This window comes from Sinohyriopsis cumingii, chromosome 14 (genome assembly GCF_028554795.1).
Source record: "Sinohyriopsis cumingii isolate HCF-2022 chromosome 14, ASM2855479v2, whole genome shotgun sequence".
NCBI lineage: Eukaryota > Metazoa > Mollusca > Bivalvia > Unionida > Unionidae > Sinohyriopsis > Sinohyriopsis cumingii.
Window position 1 is genome coordinate 79,121,058 of NC_142974.1, and position 21,442 is coordinate 79,142,499.

The window sequence follows — 21,442 nt, forward strand, 5'->3', positions numbered from 1 at the left end:
AGTTATCAGTCGATTGTATGTTGTGTTTCAATAATTTGTATTATATGGGGTTTGATTAACTTGATGTAATCACAATAGAAGAGGACATACATACATACATACATACATACATGCATACGCGAGCACAAGCAATCACGCACAAACACGTCCATCCATCCTACATACCTATACATACTTCCAAAAATTAATCCATCCATCCATTCATATATACACAACTATTAACATACATACCCATGCATCCATAGGCGCGCATCCATCCAACATACATGCATCCAAACATCCATCTATCCATCCATATATCCATCCATTCATTCATCCATCCGTACACACACACATCCATCAATCCATTAATATATCGATGCATACATACATACATATATATATATATATATATATATATATATATATATATATATATATATGCATGCATACATACATACATACATATACATACATACATACATACATACATACATACATACATACATACATAAATATGCATATTTCCCAACAGAGCCATGCAATTATTTCTTAAGAAATCCCACATCTTGTCATTTCTGTATTATTGAAAAGGATAACAAAAGACTTGGCACACTAGCATTTGTACCTAAAATATCTAGTATGAACTTATAACACATGCGGTGGGGTATTACATAAATCTTGATGATATTAGGCAAATAAGAAGAAGAAAAAAAAACGTGTTTCCATTTTTAGAACATAAGCAAGGTGTGAATATAATCAACGATGTATAACCAATATGCATGTTTGATTGATTGATTGGATTTACGTCGCGTGCGCCCAGAAGAAACATGAACTTAATGTACAACAAACAATATGTGAGCCATTGTAGACTTGGGGGAGTGCAGCATTACAATGATAATTGCACAATTACTTGGCAATGAAGACGAAAGTCTGATAAACACTTTGCTAATACTTCAGCATTTAACCTGCATTTTCTACTATTTATGTATTGTAATAACAGTGTACGTGTTCTTTACTATGCAGAAGATACATACTGTGTTATGAAACGCATCATGTGTTCTTGAGTCACAGAACAGAAAACATCGTTATACTTATTTAAAAAAACATACGTTAGGATCAATACCCTAATAAGATATGAAAACGTGTTACTGACATATGATAATCAAAAAGTAAATAAATTACATAGTAAATGAATTAATATATTTACAATCAACGGTAAATTAACAATTGAATTATATACAATGCGTATACATATACAAAACAGTACTTACATGTCCCCACATCGAGCGCTGAAAGAACACAGTGAACGTGATATAAGAAAAACATAAAATAAACATATTGTAGGTGGTTTCATTATTTATTTTGGTATTATCTAATGCATGTACGTTTTCAGATAGCATAGCTATATAAAATACATGCTTTATAAATATTTAGCGAAATTAAATGGACCTATTCAGATGTTCTGGTTTTAAAGGATGCTTGTATCAGCTCTTCCTACTAAGAACAAAAACAAAAACTGATATTTAAAATGATGAGTAAACTTAGCATATTATCTTTATAATTTGATTAGATGTTTCTGAAATCTAAAATCCTCCGATTAGCTGTATACATACATCACAATATTATTACAATATATTACATTTTAGATCACCTAATCGTATGCTGTATTGGACGCTGATTAAATGTGTAAGAAAGGTTGACACTCGGACAATAACCTTTGCTATTTTATTAAACAAGTAAGCAGAAAATATGTATACGACAGTTACAAATTCCAGACTTTTTCAATCCAACATATTTCAGTATAAAAGGCTGACATCGATACTGCACAACTAAACTAATTGCATATTCACAGAATCGTCAGTGTTTGGACAAGACTGTAGATTAAAATATATATATATTGATTCATTAGATTAGTTTTCGTCAAAGATATACGTTTCCTTTGCAGTGTAGTGCCTAGTAATTATTATGTTATGGTACGGTATAACTGATTCTATATTTCTGAAATCTAAACTCCTACGACAAGCTGTAAATTGTTATACAGTGTTACATTGTATAATTTGTACTCTGTAACTTTTATCGTTTAACAGTGTTCAAACAGTGTTTTATAATATGTTCGCCTGTTTTGTGTCGTTTAAATACCTCCCGTTACACTTGCCATGTTGCTTAATACCCGCATCTTTGGTATAAAATGTATAGTCTTTTAATTCTTAAGATGATGTGGTATGAACTAAACATTGATAACACCGTTCTATATTCAAGTAGCCTCTCCATTATCCATCATATATGTTTTCCATGTTATATATCCAGTAGCGGGAAGATGGAGGATATATATATATATATATATATATATATATATATATATATATATATATATATATATATCACGATATTACTATAATAGAATATATGTTTAGATCCATGTCATCGTATGCTGTATAGGACGTTGATTAAATGTGAAAGAAAGTTTGACACCCAGACAATAATGTTTGCTATGTTATAAAAAAGTAAGCAGAAAATCTGTATATGACAGTTACAAAATTTAGATCTTTCCCATCCAACATATTATAATATAAAAGACCAAACCCAAACGCGGAAATCAATACTGCACAATTAAGACAAATGTGGCACATTGTGACGTTAGGAGAGGCTCTATAAATATTCACAGAATCGTCAGTGTTGAACTAGACTTTAGGGTTTTAAAAAAGTGTATTGATTCATTAGGTTCGTTTTCTTCAAAGATATAAGTTTCCTTTGCAGTGCATTGCCTGGTAATTTGCTTTAAACATATCGTTATTGGTAATGATATTAATTTGAGAATAGTATCTATATATAGGTCAGCTGGAATGTTAACTGAGTTGCACAACACAAATCAAGTTATTTGCTTAAGTTTCCTTCCAACAGAACTCACTTATTAGTTTCAAGGGCTATATTTGACATCCTGTCGACTAGGTAACGTAGGATGAGGTGCTGATGTGGTTGTAACTATATGTAAACACATTTGCAGAAGCCCATACAAATTTTCTTTGCAGCATTCAGGCAAATATTATCTCACATATAATGTAAATATACCTTTTAGATTACACGTATCTCCATGTATATTCTTTCATTTATAATCCTGAAAGATTAAGCTTCTCTAGCAAGGAGGAAAACTAGCGATAACCAAGAGTCTCAATATGGTAATATTCGATATTGTGAATACAGGGTGCTGATACGACCATCTCTATTCAAGAGGAGTAAAGATAGTTTCAAATTGGCAGCCGTGGTGGCCATATTATACATCTGAACAACACTAGTTGCATCTAGGAACATCTTAACCATGGGATAAGTGTGTGTGAGTGCGAGTGTGTTTAAAGTGTAATTCAAATCACCCACGCTGTTTACAAACCAACCAGTAGGCTCATATATACGGCTACTAGGGCTTAAATCATTTAAACATTGGTGTTGGTGTATTCCAACTGCAGACGTTTGTTACAAAAGTATGTTGGGTAACGCTACCTTAATATGTTTTCTTGATATCTTTATAGCTAAAGAGAATTAAGTGAATGTAAAAAAAAAATTATCCTTGGTTAATGAACAACAAAATACATACGACGAAGCGAAATAAAATCAAAACTAATTTGCAGGATTCGAGATTGAAAGGTCTGATAAAGACATCACCATATCTTGCAAGGTATAATTCCCACTTTCTTGAAAATAATGTCCACACGCCAATCTGTGCTTCAATAATGGCGACAATGCTCGAAATCAAGTATGCTCCTTGTATTGTACATTTTTAAATAATTGTATTAAAAGTTACTTATTGCTTTCTCTGTAGAAACTATAAAGCTTCATTATGCAAAGAAAAATATCAGATAATCTCATTATATGCAAATATAAAGCATTTTAATAACCTGATGTAATCTTAAATAATGTTACTGACATTTCATGCTAAATAAGAAAGAGGTGCATGATTATCAAACGGTAACATTACGCTTTATAGTAAAGGATGACTTAAATTCAACGTATGCCTATTTTTAACTAATTTACACGTCCAGAAAATCATATATAAAATATATAACCTATTATTTAATGACCTAGAGGAGATATATAATACTTACATATGCTTTTATCTGCTTTTCTTCCTGAAAGAATATAGCAAAGGTGATGTTAGGAATGGGAAACAAGCTTAGCTTACTTGGTCTCAAAAAGGGGAAACAAGCGCATGCGCAAACTACAATTACAGTGTAACTACTTTAGCCGAGTATTCCACAAGAGTTGCCGTTTAACATAATCTACTGGACAGGTTGTGTCATGAGTAGATATCCGTTTTCGAACGTTTCACTTATTTTTATTCTTAAGAGAAAAAATAGGGATCCGTAATGTTGTGAGCTACATAAACTATATGTAATTGTATTATAGATAGAGAGATAGATATATAGGTAGATAGATATATAGAAAGGTAGATAGATAGATAGATATATCTGTATTGAAAAGTGTAACTGCTTAATTTATCTGATACATTCACGTTTGGTTACAAGTCGCATTTGCTCAATTAACTCTTCTATAAATCGCACAGGGCATTGATCAGATGATTATATGTTTGCCATTTGCAAAAGTAACTTTGTTTCAAATCGCTAGGGGTAATAAATGCCGTTGCGATGAAGAAGGCGCAAGTAGTTTTATCAGACTAAAAATATAGTCCGTCAACATCGGCATCCCAAAAAAGACATGTGGCTTTACGATCAAGTAGTAAGGGGTTTGATATTGACGAAGTATAGATGATAATACTCGTCTATTGCCGCATAACGCTATGGATCATATAATAGATATGGGATTGGGCATTTTTGTCGTATAATCATGCACTCCCCACGCGAAGGATTTATTTAGTCTCCTATTGATGTTAGAAATCCGTATCTTCATAAGCATTTGTTTTGTCTCGCAATAACATCGCGCATTGGTTAACCGTGGTTGGGCAGTTGACATAGTTATCTGGAAAACAATTTATTTCATTGTGATATTAACTTAATGTAGATTGTTTTACTGCTGCGATATAAACTCGGTCAAATAAATATCGTGCCGCTATATGTATTACTTCGCGAATCATATGTATTCTTCACACAGGTTCCCCGATCACATTAACGCTAGGAATAGAGTCCGTTTCATCTCACGAATCAAGCCATCCAAAAACATCAATCGGTCTTTTCTGTTTGTATTGAATTGGCAATTGGTAATAACTACAGATGGGTCGAGTTTAAAGCTTTCACTAGTGCACTGACAAGATCGATCACTTCCTCTCCCGAAATCCATTATAATTTTGTGGAATATTTCATTTTATCCTCTGAGTAGTTTGGTAATGTTTGGATGTATTTAGGATTATTCTACATGGGGTATATATTATCCTTTGAATTTATATCAAACCTATTTGAACTTGTTTCACCTATGCAGACGTAGTTTCTCCATTTTTTTATCGCTTTGCTTTACGTGTCTAACTTGAAAAAGAACGTGCTGAAGTTCGTGTTCGAGAAAACTATCTATGTGTTTATCATCCCTGGCTGAGCGGTGGCTATGGCGTTTGAAAAGTGGTTAATTATCTTTTTGCCATCTTCTTACTTTGCTGTTTCAGAATGAGATATGACCACTATTATGCAAAGCCAGTGAGGAATCTTAAGTGTTGTTTCTGTCATGTACAAAATATATATCGTCGGCTATGTGCAGCATGCTCCCATTGGTCGGATAATACATAGTAAACAGTTCTCAGAAAAAAAAAAAAAAACAACTAAGAAACCAGAAGCGACGTGATAAATCAAAGGACCGGGAGTACTGCTATTTTTTGCATTTGAAAATTGATTTATATTAGTTACTGTGGTTGATTTCTTTAAAATACGCACAAATACGAGCCACGGCTACAACGACAGGAACATTTAACGTGTCTACAAGCTCTTGTAATGGTATGATCTAGTTTAAAATATCTTTTATCACTACTGTTGTATATCTGGTGACGCTAACGTTGGTACGTCTTTCATCATGGTCGGCACCAATCTGTGGCATCTCTGTGCTGCTGTGTTTGACTGTTGTAACTTCAATTTTTGTCATGTCTATATATTCAGTAGGTCACGCGCGGTGAGAACGCGATACCGACTTTGATGTAGATTGGAATTCTGACGCGAGCTGTCGATCAAACGACATCGGTGACACGTACGCATTGGTCATCGGGTGCAAACTTATTAATTACATCGCGCAAGAGCTAAATTATGCCGAAAACGGGGTGGTTTATTGAAGTACAATAGCCAGTGATCATTTCACAGACGCCAGTGTGGGCTCAATTACAAATAATGTTAATATTACCCGTACATGTTAATAAAGGCCCAGACCTGTGAAGATCGTACGACCCGACCCGGAACATTAATTGCAGATGTTTTGTTCACTAACACAAAACCACTCTCGAGATTAAAACTTCTTGAGTTAGCGACAAACATCATTTGCAAGAAACCAACCCCAGTGTTTATGGAGACAGCAGAGAAATAATTCAAATCCGTCATAGAGCATCTATATTTGAAACTAGATTTAGGAATCAGCGGAAATCTGCCTATGCTTTCCATGAGGTGTTATTTATTATAAGCATATATTACAATTTTGCAGACACGAATTGGCGCGGTGCAGGTGCTTGTGGTGCATGTGCATGTATTACCCGTGCTGGGATATGATCTAGTGGCGAAGGTAACGGGACATTTGCTGGTGCTGGAGTCGCAGGTGGTTTTGGGGTCGATACACTCGTTAATGAGGCCTGCATGCCTATTACCGTTGCCATAACAACAAAACTGACTAGCACTAGTGCCCATGAGACATGACTGAAATATAGTTACAATACTGCCCCGCAACGGTATTTTATGTGGTATATCTTTCTATTGATTTATTACGCTGTGGAGTTTTATATGTTCAAAATGTGTTTTCCATGTGTGTAATTTTTCCTATATGGGTAGTTAAATAATCTCGTACGAATATTTCTTTGAGACTCGTGCAGTTTTTCGTAAGGTCGGCGGCTATTACATCGGCTGTGGTGGCAATACTGGCATAGTTCATCCCAACCTGAATTCACACTTCTACAAATTAAGAATGTATTACTTGCAATTCTTGTAATGTAAATGACTCAGCCATGCCACTAAAATGCAATCTACCCCAGTGGTCGATGGAAAAATCAGGTTGAGTTGTGATAGCGTCACCGATATTCCGATGAAAATTTCCGGATTCAAGATTTGTTTCCACCGTACCAGGTATTGCTGCTGTGCATGTGTGTTCCTTAGTTAACGTTATATAGTATTCCACGGTGTTATATGACTGACTGAACTTTTCATGTAGCTTTATGCTACAGAAATTGTGGTTTCCTGCGTCGCAACACAGTTATGGGAAACATATCATCGATCATAGAATAAAATATAAATTCCCGTTGGCATCTTCACCAACATTTACTAAAATTCCTCTAAACAACATTTTCTGCATCTTTATTAAGTTATAATATTCAATTAGTTTCATCTTTTTTTCTTAATAGCCTTTAACATTGTATCATAATTACATAATTACTTTTTTTCATTCGTCTCTTTGGAGGGTCTGGTGAGGTTGCTAATTTATCGATTCTATGTTGTGTATCCATCGTCGTCGATCTTTATGTTCTACCCCAGGGTCCACTCGGGGTATTACAATATAAGGCGTGAAATCTTCTTCAACGACATGTCCATGATCACGAAATGTATTTAGTTTAATGTCTGCTAAAAGATGAAGCGTTGTTATCTCCGCCATTGTGAATCTTATTAAAAAATTTAAAAATCTTTCACTTAAGTGTACTTGAGATGTAATAAAATATAGTTGTTCGGACTAGTTTTATCCATATAGAATGCCATGCCAGTTCACAAGGATTGAAAAATATTCAAACACTATATTTGAAATTTTAACAATCCATAACGATTGACCAATATCAACTAATAACGGCACCATTTCCTAACCTTGGTGTGTATGACATTATTGTCTTGGGATCAACGTGCTTATAATCCAAAATTGTTATCAACGCGACACCATGTAATGTCGCTAGGGCACAGGTGGTCGACCACGATACATGTCTATAGATAATATCTTGCGGGCTATTCACCCAAAACACGTTGCTAAATTCGGAAATACAATCCGCTGATTATGTCAGTTGCATGTATTGTGTACATTTAGTGTGTATTACGTGATTGATCTTTGTCCATAGTTGGGGGAATGAATTTTAACCTAACGGACTAATGGCTATACTTTGCAACAACATGATACAAAACTATTTTTGTATATTAATTAAGATTAAGTTTTAAGATAGTTAGTATGTGTAGGTAAGCATGATTACTTGTATTTAGCTCTGAACATTGGTTTTGCCAACGAATAACATGGTTTACTGATCTTTGTCATGTGGCATAATAAATTTAAACTTAAAAAAGCAAAATTCTTTGCAACTTAATATGTTCAGGAAAATTTTTCCTTCATCAAGATAATCTAATTGTGTCTCAAGATTGTATAGTATGGTTGCTTACATCACAATTACTCATGCATTATTTAACATCTTTCTAGTGAAATCATACTTATATTTGCCATTAAGTTAATATTTCAGGTAATTTATTTATTTAAAGTAGTCATGGAAATTAAAACCATCTTATTAATAATGTCAGAATAAATCACTATATTGGGTTTACTGTGAATTATGTATGATACATCAATATTGTAATCATATTAACACTATTCTAAAATGTTGTTACCTCAGTACGTCCAAAATCGGTATTAAATCGGAAAACAATATAAAGGTAATAATACTTTTTATCAAAGAATTGCCGCAGGAACTAATGACGACATCAACCGGCGACTTAATATAATCACGAACGAAAGAACTTCAGCGGCAACGGCTGCCGCCGACGCCTTTGGAAATTGATTTGTATTTCATTGGATCTGGAAGTGCTCGAGGATATCATGTCGTTTTATCAGATTGGTGAACATGTACACTTTCGCTTGAATTAACGTTTAATTCATAATAGTGTTCATTATTGCCGACTAATATTAAATGTACAATCAGCGACATATCGTTTCAAATTGCAACCTTAAATAGCTCCGAACTAACCGTATCGATCCCCAACATGATAATATATCAGCAACATTACCACGCTAGACAACCACTCAACAAATTCGATAAATATGGAACATTAAAATTGGCAATGACGCGAAATTATTGAATGACACATTGTTCATCATCTAAGAAAACTCTAGAACACGCGCGCAGACTTTGTTATCGGCGCACGTCAGTACATCAATTGGAGCCGCTATGGCACAATCACCTTGGAAGATTATCTTGAAGTGTTATTCCACGCTGATATATAGCCTGGTAAACATAAATAATGAAGAAAAACTCGCCTTCGGTTTGACAAACTACCCCGTAATCGGTTCAGCGTTGTGATATATATCAATTAATTTTGATGTCACACTTGGTCCAGTAGTAGCTACATTACTTTCTTGGCACTGTGTTTAATTATCTAATGATCATGAACTACAAATTGAAACTACAATGTGTGAAGTATGAAATACTCTACTGACACCACTACCTATACTGCCGTCAGCACCACTGAAAAGATCATCAAAAATGAAAGTGAAACAATATGGAAGAGGGTCCACGTGAAAAGCATTCGTGAATTTAACGCAAAACACAAAAGAACCCACCAATAATGCATCATAGGAATTCCTAGCCATAAAATAGAAAGAAAGAAGAAACCTGAACTGACGACATCATAACCAATGGTAAAAGATGAGGTAATTTTGAGAAATAGTTAATTTTAATAAAAACACGCCTCTTAACAATCATATAATTGGCTCCAAGCAGATAGAGCAATACATACTCTTTCTTTTTTCTCTCTGTCTTCCTGAAAAAAAATATATAATAAACGAGATATTAGCAAACGTAATATAAGGTTCTCTTATGTCCTTTCAAATGAGAGGATGCACATATTGGTAAAGGCAAAAAGAACGTAAGTCGTTTAAATATCCGAATTCCAACTTCCTGTCATTTCTTTATTTTGAAGGAATAGCCTATAACCGACCGAACAGCTTTCCGTTACATAATAATTCTAATTGTTTGACTAAGAGTGAACACCTTTTATATTGATAGATGCTCAATGACTTTTATCACCTCAAATAATTGGTAGAATGCACTGCTGGTTGCTAAGAAAATAAATAGAAGACATCCAATCTGCATTTTCTATAGTTTGTATTTTGTTCAAACGGTGCATACAATGTAATACAGACATTTGAGTCTAAAAAACAGGTACAGGACAGAGGTACTCATAGCGTTGTATTTCGTAGTAAAATACAAGGTATATTTGCGGAATATATTTTATAAATATACTTGTCATAGCAACCGTATAATAGCTTCATACAATTCATGAATTTTTTTATGTATGTACTGAAGCTTATATATAAATACTTACTCTATTTTTCCTCTCTCTTTCTTCCTGAAAGAATAATTAATCTAATTTTAGACTGGATGAAATATACTTCGCTTATTTGCACTCATAAACGATACTAGACAAGCATGCACATATTCACAAATGTAAATACGTTGTGTGTCGTGACTTGAAAAGGGCATTACAAATGGTGCTGTTTTGATCTAATCTACAATATGATTGTCTTGTATTTAATCTCTGAATTTCAACTTATCTGTCTTAATTTACACTGAAGAGACAAAACTTAAAGAAATGCAAATGTTTCAGACATATAATACTTATAATTGTTTATGAAAAAGCACTGTGTGATGCTGATTGATAGTATAAATAAAGTGGCATACAGGTTAGTATCAGATATGTACTTGCTATAGTCTGTCTTTTGTTCTCTCACTCAAACGGTACATGCCATATTAGGAAGTGAACCTAATATACGAAAGCGTCATTTTTGACAATGTCTTTGCGATACATCAGGACTGTTGGCTCTTCAGCACATTCAATAGCATTTGTTCAAGAGCACATCAAATATTCGAGTTCATTCTGAACACAATTGCAAATAAGTCGGAAGATTTACTTTATCATCCTTGTGACATAACTTGTATGAATATTTTGGACATTATTCATAATAATGTAGGTTCCTCTTAAATGTTAATTATATAATTTAGAGAATTAAAAATTTTGTTTCGTCTAAAAAACATGTCGGTTTGTGTTCTTTCCGCTGCTTAGTTTAAGACCATAACGTTGTCAGATGTGCTAAAAGAATATAATGATGTACAGCAAAAGATTTTAAATAGACAAATATTGCACTATTTTCGACATATCAATTCGACCCCAGGTATAATGAAGAGTTGATATCCGGTTGCTAAGAAAGCATAAGTAACGAAACACATTTGTTATTACTGACTAAACCAAAAGAGACGGAAACATACAAAAACATTTGTTATGCTTTGTTAAAATGATTTTACTTTTCCTCAATTATGCTCCAAGGCAGGCTAATGCATGAGTAGAAGAGTATGACATATGTCATCCTAAAAGAATCAGACAATGACATAAAATGAACATAATCTCCATTTGTAATGATGCCAAGGATGTATGTTTTATAAAATTTACTTTTCTCAACATATTGTCTTCTAGATTTATATGATACCTAATTTCTCAGCGTAATCTGCCTCCATAATTTTCCAAGGCATTCTTCACTGAACAAAACTATTAAAAATGTTACGAAATTTGCCATTGTTTAAAAGCGACATAAACAGACATGTGGGGTTTAGTGGCATCAACCGAATGAATATTGTCAATGGAGCTGAAGAGTCCTAGATCCAGATATGCAGACTTACATATGTTCATTACATGTTGGTGTAAAAAGAGAACAATACCATGAGAAATACCTTGCTCTTGTAATGACTGAGTGAATGTTTTACGCAAAGGATGTGAAAGAGAAAGTCTTTGTGGAGTGATCAGGATGAATTCAGTTGTCTCGAAATGTATTAATGATGCTTTCGTCAAGTCCAATCCTACAAAGTGATATCATTGAATATTGTATCTGCTAGTGTGAAGGATGCTTTGGACGATATCACAAAATATAAGATGTAGCTGATTACACATTGCATGGTGTATACAAGATCCAATGGAAGGAATACTGTCTTCGGTTAGGGGAAAGGTGTTTCCAAATTTGGTGGATGAGTTTCATGGTAAAGTAGCTCTCGCTTAGGAATGCAGGTTGTATGAAAAGATCCGCGCGCTGTGTGTGTCCTCGGCTTTCAATAGACCAAATATATTATAAAGCAATAATTATTTTAAATTAGCTGATACACTAAAAAGAGATAAAACATTGCTCAGACTGGTAGTATTAGGAATTGAGTTTCTATTAGAATTAAAGAATGAATCGCAGGACAGATTGACATATCATACACATAACCCATTCCAAGCGGCGAACGTTTTAGAAACAATACATTAGGGAATCCACAAGGAACCATGTTCCTGTCGTGTAGCGACAACTGGAAAGGTTTGGGGGATTAAACCTTTAGGAAAAGTTCCAGGAGGTGGATCTTATTTGTTCCTCAGAATGATCGTGGAAATGATTACATAGGATAGACACGTTAAATCTGAAATATAACTGATCCCATCCTACATTGAGAAATTACTCAAGTGAATCCATGTCATTTCTGAAACGGATCAAAGGCTATGATGAGCGCGACATATAACATATTCCTTGGCGTGTTATTGCAAATTACACCTTTAGAGTGTAAACATTGTTAAACACAAATAAGGAGTAAGATTTATACATATTCAACATTATTCGGTGCGGTATTATTAGTCATTGGTCAGTACTAACCAGTATAAATGTCGTAAAAAACACAAATGGAACATACCGGTACACGTATTAGTTAAACATTATTCACAGTTAATCTATGAAGGCTGATACAATTTTCGTCTAATTTGCCAATGCTGAAAAGGTTGTTTAAGACACGTTTAATAAGAAATTCATACTGTTGAAAATCATGAAACTGGTCATGAATACAATCGTCTGAAAGCAGTTTCGATAAAGACTTGGGTGAAGTAAAACTATTAACTGTTGAAAGAACAGGAGTATAAATAAAGTCGTTAATATATACCAAATGTATTGCCCGTAATATATTCAGAGATAATATACAACATTCCCATACATTAGTCGGCACCAAGAGCACAAGATGTGCGCAAATGACCAATCAATTTGGTTTTCAATGAAAGAAATGTCATATATTTTACATTCATTATGTATAATATGATAACCATAGGCTCTGATATGTTATTTCGTTTCTATATTTTTAAAAACATTTCATGTTATGATATATGATGCGTGAGTGCAACGTAAAGTAATACTTCCTAAATAAATTTACAGAGAATTTTATGGAGAAAAAAAAATCAAGGTGATTCTGCATAATTATTATGCTTAGAAATGAATTTTATAAGTTTGATACAATCAGCAAGCACGTGGAAACTTGTCCCCCATAGGTTAGCAATTGAAAGAAGATGTTAATGTTGTTAACACATCATAGTATATCCTAAATATAAGAACTATGCTTTCTACGAACATGAACCAGAACATCCTTTCATTGCAGTTGTACAAAATATCAAAATATTTGTCTCGTTGTCCGCTGATAAATAATTCTAATAACAATATGTACGCTGAAATGGTGCTATTGACATTTGAGCCTCAATATAGAGTGAAAGTGCCACAAGGATGAGCCGATGACATTATAATTGTTGGTAAGAGGTGACGTATTTTGGATAGGTAGTTAGTTTTAAGAAATGTACTTGTCTTAGCAATAACATGATATAATTATGCAATGCATAACTTGTACTGAAATCACTGATATTAATAATTGTCCTTTCTTTTTTGTTTCCTTCCTGAACGAATATATGTCCGTCAAGGTGTTGCAAACATTGCTTATTTGCTTTGCAAAGAGAGACAAGGCACATGCAGTTCGAAAGACAGGGCATATCTAACTTGAACATAGAAATACACACAAGCTGTCAAATTGAACAAACAGAATTTCAATAATTTATATTCTTTGATGGTTACTGCAGCAAATACAGCTGCATATGATCTAATCTGCACTTTCTATGATTTCGAGGAAACGAATATTCTTTAAAATAATAAACTGATTTAAATTCATACAATGTTTCTATATCTCACACGTGGTACATTACAATGATTATTGCCAGCCAATAGGTTGAAGACAAAAGAAAAAGATGTGTCATTCAAGCACTAGGTCATGGGCCATGCGTTTTAACAAAAAATGGCTACATTATAATTAGTTCCTATATGAAATAAATAGAACATATGCATGAGCTCGTGAGGGTCTTTTTGAAAATGAAAACAAAATAATCACTTTTATTAAAAAAATCATATCAGGTTTCCTGGCTGTTTCCATAAAGTAAGACGAGAAAGACCAAAAGGTAAAGTAAACAACAATGACACTATTCTCGCTAATTAAGTGCAGATTGCACACATGATATGATTTCGACAATAATACTAATGTCAGAAGATATAGCGAATTGGTGGCATTTTTGAAAACAGTTCATCTTGCGTATGAACATTTCAGGCAAGGCCGGACACATTACTGGAGGTGAGCTAGACAACCCCAATATAAAAATGTGTTTTTCTGTTATAGCACGGATCAGCGTAACCTTACATATTTATCGGAGTGCATAAGTATAACACATGATAATTTGTATGACAAAAGTTATGCTAAGGAGGAATATCATTAAATATCATATACAATCGATACGTTGAAGTGTTCAGCTTCTCCCAACCATTACGCAAGTGCTGTCAAGTCCTACTTTAGGACTATGAACAATATAATTATAGTTAGATAAAATGTACATTTCACACATTACAAGTAACTAAAGCTTGGCATGGGTAATAACTAGTTACAGCTGCATCCTTATAATTTGCATATTCTGCCACACTGTACACACCTAATTCATTCACAACGTTGCCAATGGCTGCTTGAGTTATGTCGATTATGAATATTCCACTTGAAGGGCGAAACAAGAGCATATTTTTGTCGCCCTGTATTTCCGTAGCTTGTCGGCTTGATTAGAATATCATCAAACAGATAAAGAAAATCATTCGTCTCTTCCAGGTTCACATATGTGATATATTTCGCATGCAAATATGGCTGAATATGTACAACAGTAAGATAAGTATATACATCATGGTATATCATGCTATCGGTATTTCCTTCAGCTTACAACTTCCGCCGAGACAGACTGACATTTCAATTGTATGATAAAACATAAGCTTCTTTGCAAAATGAAACCACAGCGGTAGCGATGTGATGCGTGGTTGAAGAATAGTCTCCAAACGTTTTCTTTCCATGTGGACCATCCCACAATTGTCCACATATACAATGGAACCGATGTGTACTGAAGAGCGTATTTAATTGAAATGGAAGCAAAAATAGTATATTACAGTTTGTAATTACGTGATCCAAAACAATGAAACGAAAATATATGGTATTATTTGTAATTTCATAGTTGTAATTTTTCAACATTTGTTTACCTTGTTTTGTGACAATTGTCCCTAATCATTAGTGAACAATTTGCTTTAGAAACAAATGCACTTCTAATATGAAGCTAGTGATGCAGTGAAACGAAACAGCGTGTACATAGTAACTGAAAAACATATTTCAATTGCTCCAGGCGCTGAACGATTTATTCATCGAACAATTAGGAAGTATGAAAACTATAAGAAGGCCTGCTAGAGAATGTCAGTTACTGGGTGCTGATTTATTATCACTGGTGGGATTAAAAAGTGTTTGCAACGTTACCTAATCAAGATAACTAAGCTTTTGCCACAGTGCAATGTATAGTATATTGGTACGTTATTTAATTAATGGTCATGACAGTATCTGCAAATATCAATCGGAGAATTTAGACAAAACCTTCGATTCTCTGTAAGTACAGGGAGAAAAACAAATAAAACAAACCCCCAAATAAAAAGCAATTCCACATTGTATGCTGAAGCACAAATCGAACAAAGATTCAGAAATATTAGACTATTTTAAGTACAAATAAAGTAATCGATACTAGCAATATATTATTGTTGCGTAATTCAATATTCCAATATTTCAGAGTTTAATGATGAAAGTCAAAAGGCCCTATATGACTATAACCCAATCAATTCTTTATCCTAGAGTGCATCCAAGATGCTTATTTTCACTTTAATTGTGCAAAAAGCAATGCATTACACTCATTGTACATGCGTCAATAATATGATCCGTCAACACATTATTAAATACATTCCTCCAATTTCACATATGCTTATAACATTTTGTTCAATTGCAACTATTGTTTAATTAAAATATTTGGAAAGTTGGCCTTTGCAAGTTAAGGGAATTAATACTGACTGCATTATGAAATTCTGAAATCAATTTACTTGGCCATAAGGATTGAACTGATTTACAATTAACGTACATACAACTATTATAAAGTTTATTTGTACTTATGAGAAATTTAGCATTAAACATATATTTTTGTTATAATGATATGACGTTGTTGGAATTGTTATTTAAGTTAATGTTATTTACATGATTATGTGTATCCAATTGATCTTACGTTTCATTGCATAAACTCATACCCTGGAAGACAGATGTGAAAATCTACAGAATATTTTGAACGTGCTTTTGTGCAAAATGATTCAGTTCGTGTCTTATTTTAAATTCATATTTCAATCCCGATTTTGCTAACTTTCAAAGAAATATTTAGGTAAATTATAATTTACAACTGAGGATTAGACTTGTAACTGGAAGTGGTCGATTTACATTAAATCCTGCTTTAAGAACATGTCTGATTATGTTGATGTCAATAGCCGTTATAGGTTAACATGTTGCTGTGTGATTGTATGAAGTGTTATATCAATAGTTTTGATGCTTTGCAAAATTGTAAAGCAAGTCTTGAATGAGGAAAAGGCGGTAATGGACACATAAGCAATCAGGGGAGATTTCTGTATGTGTACTTTTATAAGAAGGAACATGTTTAATGGTATAATTTACTGGTATGCTTCATAACAGAAACAAAATTGTTGTGATACTGTCTGGCCAACATCCATCCTTGGCATATTTCCCTGAGTGTAAGTGTGTTAAACTTGCATTTTGTGTGAAAGGTCAATATTGTGACCATGTGCAATGGGAATATTGTTTTGGGCATCCTCCCTAGTGTTTTGGGGGTGTTAGCGGTTGTTATATGAATTAAAATGTAATTTGAACTAACGTTTTCACATTTTTCGAACGGATCTTATTGTTAATAATAATGAAACATATTTTAAAAAATGATTTCAGTTGAATGCAAGTTGGGTTTGTGCAATTCTTGTACAGTCGATGCCACGTTTAAATTCAAACTGTCTATTTTAAAATGGATGTCTTATAGCAAGACCTTAATATTACTTTCGATCTTATTTATGTACCTTGGCTTGTGGCTATATTTGAAGAACGTTTCATCCGTTTGTTTATATATGTATAGGATATTACTTTCTTGTGTATTTGCATTATGACTTCATTCTGTTTTGTGTAATAACTGCAAGACCTAAATTTAAATCTTTAATTTAAAAAATAGAAAACTTGATACTTGCAACAAGAATAACTCTTGATAGTATTGTTTTTATGCTTCATCGTTTATCTCTAAAACGCTTGTCCAAAATGATTGATGTTTTTATAATAGTAATCAATGTAAATAAAGCTTGAAGATTTCCTCAAAACTGACATGAGAAAGTCGTCAATTTATATGACTGTAATTCAGTTTCAATGTTGCCCATTTTTAGAATGATAATGAATATTGCCTTAATCTGTTGCGATGTTAAAGTATAATATGTACATACTGTCATATAATGACTTCTCTTTAAATGTTAAATTACTGAGGTGTTTAAGGGAAGTATTTTGTTGGTGCCAAAAACACTCCGCATGAACATACGTTTGAAGTAGGCATAATATGACTAGTGTTCCAACCGCTCTAACATCATAAAGAGTGAAACATGACACATACAGTGACATTCATTATTCGTGTATTACGTGTCCTGTACTAATGTTTGAAGTGGCAGAATGTTAGTCTCGATAATAATCTGATCAAACCTTTTACATCTAAATAAGCAGTTTATTTTCTTACATGTTATTATTTTTTAAGCACGTTATATGTATCTAGTAGCTTTAAAAGACAACCATTAAAAATCAGCTGCAGCCAGATCAACCAAATAGCCTTTAACCCAACCCCGACCCATTCCACCCACCCCAAAGTATCACACCGCTAAAGCTTTAATTACATAATTGGTGGACATATTTATATTATGTCATAATCACCAAACACATTTACGTGTTTTCGTCCTCATGACAGTCAGGTAAAGTAAGTAATTTTCGAACCTTCCTTTAGACCACATCATTTGAGGTCGCCAAGCCTTCAAAAAATGTCAAATGTAAAATCTATACTTAATGTTGTATTGCATAGCCTCCATAGCAACCAAACATCTTTGAGATCAGCCATGTATGAATCGTTTAAGTATTTTTTTCAAATCTATTACGTCAATTTAATTCAAAGTTTACAAATCGAATTTACAAATCTCATAATTTCTACAATTACTGTATGCTGAATGTATGGCGAACATGAAACTGTCCGAGTTTGAACTAACCAGTCCTCTGGATGGAGCAAAGATTTCCTTTCACGCCATATTATTTTGCCTCCATTATCTCAAGATAGTTAATTCTTTTCAACTAAAGCTGTTATAGTAAATATGTTCCTTATCACAAATTTGAGTGCGATTTATGTTCAAGTTTTATGAGATCTGATAATTGGTAACTTTAGGAGTACAATAGTCGAGAGGCACTCACCCACTCGAAAACTGAATGAGAAATCCTTGAATTTCATGCAACCAAGATCAATGTATGAACCAAGTTTAAAGTGCCGCGTTCCTTCCCTGTTGGGGTAGCGGATTACGAAATTAAAATACAAAAAAAAAATAATTTAAAAAAAAAAAATTGACAGAAAGCAAGAAAACTGTATGTTATAACCAATCTAACTGTAACATACAAAACAGTAAAGCTCAGATAATTAGATCAGTTTTTAAACAAAACAAACGAGACGCGAGCGAAACAGATAAATGTTAAAAGATGCATATAATATATGAATAAAAATACCCAACTCCAAATCAAATGACGTTATTTAAACCAATTAGATAAATGCTCAAATAAAACTAACGAGGCACAACAATGAAAAATAATTATAAAAAACGCCATAGTGTCGTCCTCATAATAATAGTTGCAAACATTATCATGTGGATGGGTAAGTGATTTTTTATCTAATTATCTTACAGTAACACGATGTAAAATCTTATATATATTACTAATTACATGGTGATCTGTGCAAGAACAAAATTCATGGTGTCGTCAAACTTAGAAAGACGATTTCATTTCCATTTTTTTAGAGAAAAAGAACATACTGATCATATAATTGTCAAATTAGCAAATATAACCGACAATTTCATATAGTTTTAATGTATGCAAATTACAAATATATGGAGAATAGTTTTTAGATAATTCAACAATTCATCGTTGCGGAAATGATACACAATAAGGACAAAAAAAAATGCACTTTTTCATGTTGTCAAATCTGATGCTCCATGGACAAATGTTTTGCTCTCTTGGCCCAATAAGAGTAATACCGCCTTAAAATGCTAGAGTGCCCTCTGGTCTTTTCACAAAACTGAGCATTTTACTATGGCTTTTCATTCATTTGGAAGTAGTATTTGCGCATAAATGTTGTATACCAGGTTTTTTTGTACTTTCTGATGTATCTTTGTTTCATTATAGATTAGGTTATCCATCACGAGTTATGTTTTGTTTCCTTTTATTTAGTTTATATCGTTCATCGTTTGCTTGTTTCAATCGTGCTTTGTTTTATTTCGTCTGACATGTTTTTTTTTCTTCGCCTCATTTGTTATTGTGCTTGACGTCTGATGGTTCATTTTAGTTTACTTTATTTTCCTTCACATTTGTCTGTTTTGTTTGTACCTCGGTAGTTTTATTTGAGTTTCAATGTTTTAATTTTAAGTGCCGTTGTTTCATTTGCCATTTACGTGTTTGATTCGTATGTTGCAGGTTATAATTTGACATTTGACATTTTAGAGTGAGTGTTAATCTTAATGTATAAGCTTTAATATTTTTATTTTACAAGCATGATTGTTTTCATTTTATCTTTTCTTCTTTTGTTTAAATATTACTTAATTTGTTTCTATTACATATTGTTTACAGCGATGGTCTTTCATAAAACAATCCTTTATTATAAAATAACATATTATGAAGGCAATGACAGCCTCTCTCACGCTGTTTACGCCATAGATTACTATATTTATTTGGCACATGATCATTTAAACGAGACTATATATATTTATACGAGGATAACCCTATGTGCGGTAAAGTTTGACTCTCTTTAAATGTGAGTTTTCTGCATTTTTGATTGAACACATAATTAATTGAAAAACAAATTTGTAACTCAAATCAAACAGAAAACCAAAGGAAAGTAAAATTGTTGAAACTGTATCCATTAGTGGTCCTTTAGGAAGTAGGAGGCATGTAATATATTCATAGGCGAGTTATAAACATGTTTTAAAACAAATAAGGATTAAGATTTGAACCTTTGACACCTATTCAACAGAATGCGTAACCTACAAGAATATGGTTCGTTGTAACGTTATATTTACACATTCCTTGTCATCCATTTGATGTGTTCATAATAGCAATGATATAAGGTTGCAATAGTCTACCGACACTGTAAGTTAATTTTGTTGGTTACGATGCACACATGCTGTAACGTATGTAATGCATTACTGTTGTTGATGTTTCTTAAACATATTACAATGTTCTAAAAGTAGATTATTCATAAATAAATATGAAAATGTCCAAACGGTGCTCTCTCTCTCTCTCTCTCTCTCTCTCTCTCTACCTAACTATGATGGTACAGTTAAGACAAATCCGTCCAAATGAAGAGAGAGAGAGAGAGAGAGAGAGAGAGAGAATATTATGGTCAGTAGAAATGTTAACTAAAGTAGTATATAAATTTAGACAACTGTAACTATAATAAAATCTTTTAATTACCTCTTACTGGTTACTCATTTCGCATAGTTTATATTCCACTCTGTTTACCATATACCAGTACATGAATGCCTGAGCATTCAGTGTGTCCAAGAAGAAAAGGTGTTCCTAGTGCTATACTTCCATCATAAAATCAATCTGTCATGGTTATATCATAAGTGTCTTATACTGAATTAATCAATGTGAATAAAAATAGAAACTTGAAAAGAAAACAAGCAACTTATCAATTTGCAAATGTGATTGTCAACAACAAGAAAAAGAATAGAACTACATTTTGTAGCGAACACACTCGCAGGTATGGGATGAGTTCATTCGCTCGGTCAATACACAGTTGACGGAAAATATATTAACTCCGTT

The 21,442-nt window shown here is 33.2% G+C and overlaps 1 protein-coding gene across 1 annotated transcript in view; it reads right to left on the minus strand.

Annotated features, from left to right (window-relative positions):
* LOC149784211 (E3 ubiquitin-protein ligase TRIM45-like) overlaps positions 1-21,442 on the minus strand; it is a 44,318-nt gene that overhangs the window by 5,017 nt on the left and 17,859 nt on the right. Inside the window, exons 3-6 of the mRNA XM_089933325.1 lie at positions 10,452-10,475; positions 9,864-9,887; positions 4,080-4,103; positions 1,254-1,271 (exon numbers count right to left, since the gene is read on the minus strand). Coding sequence (XP_089789451.1) covers positions 1,254-1,271; positions 4,080-4,103; positions 9,864-9,887; positions 10,452-10,475 — 90 coding nt within the window. The remainder of the gene's footprint in view (positions 1-1,253; positions 1,272-4,079; positions 4,104-9,863; positions 9,888-10,451; positions 10,476-21,442) is intronic.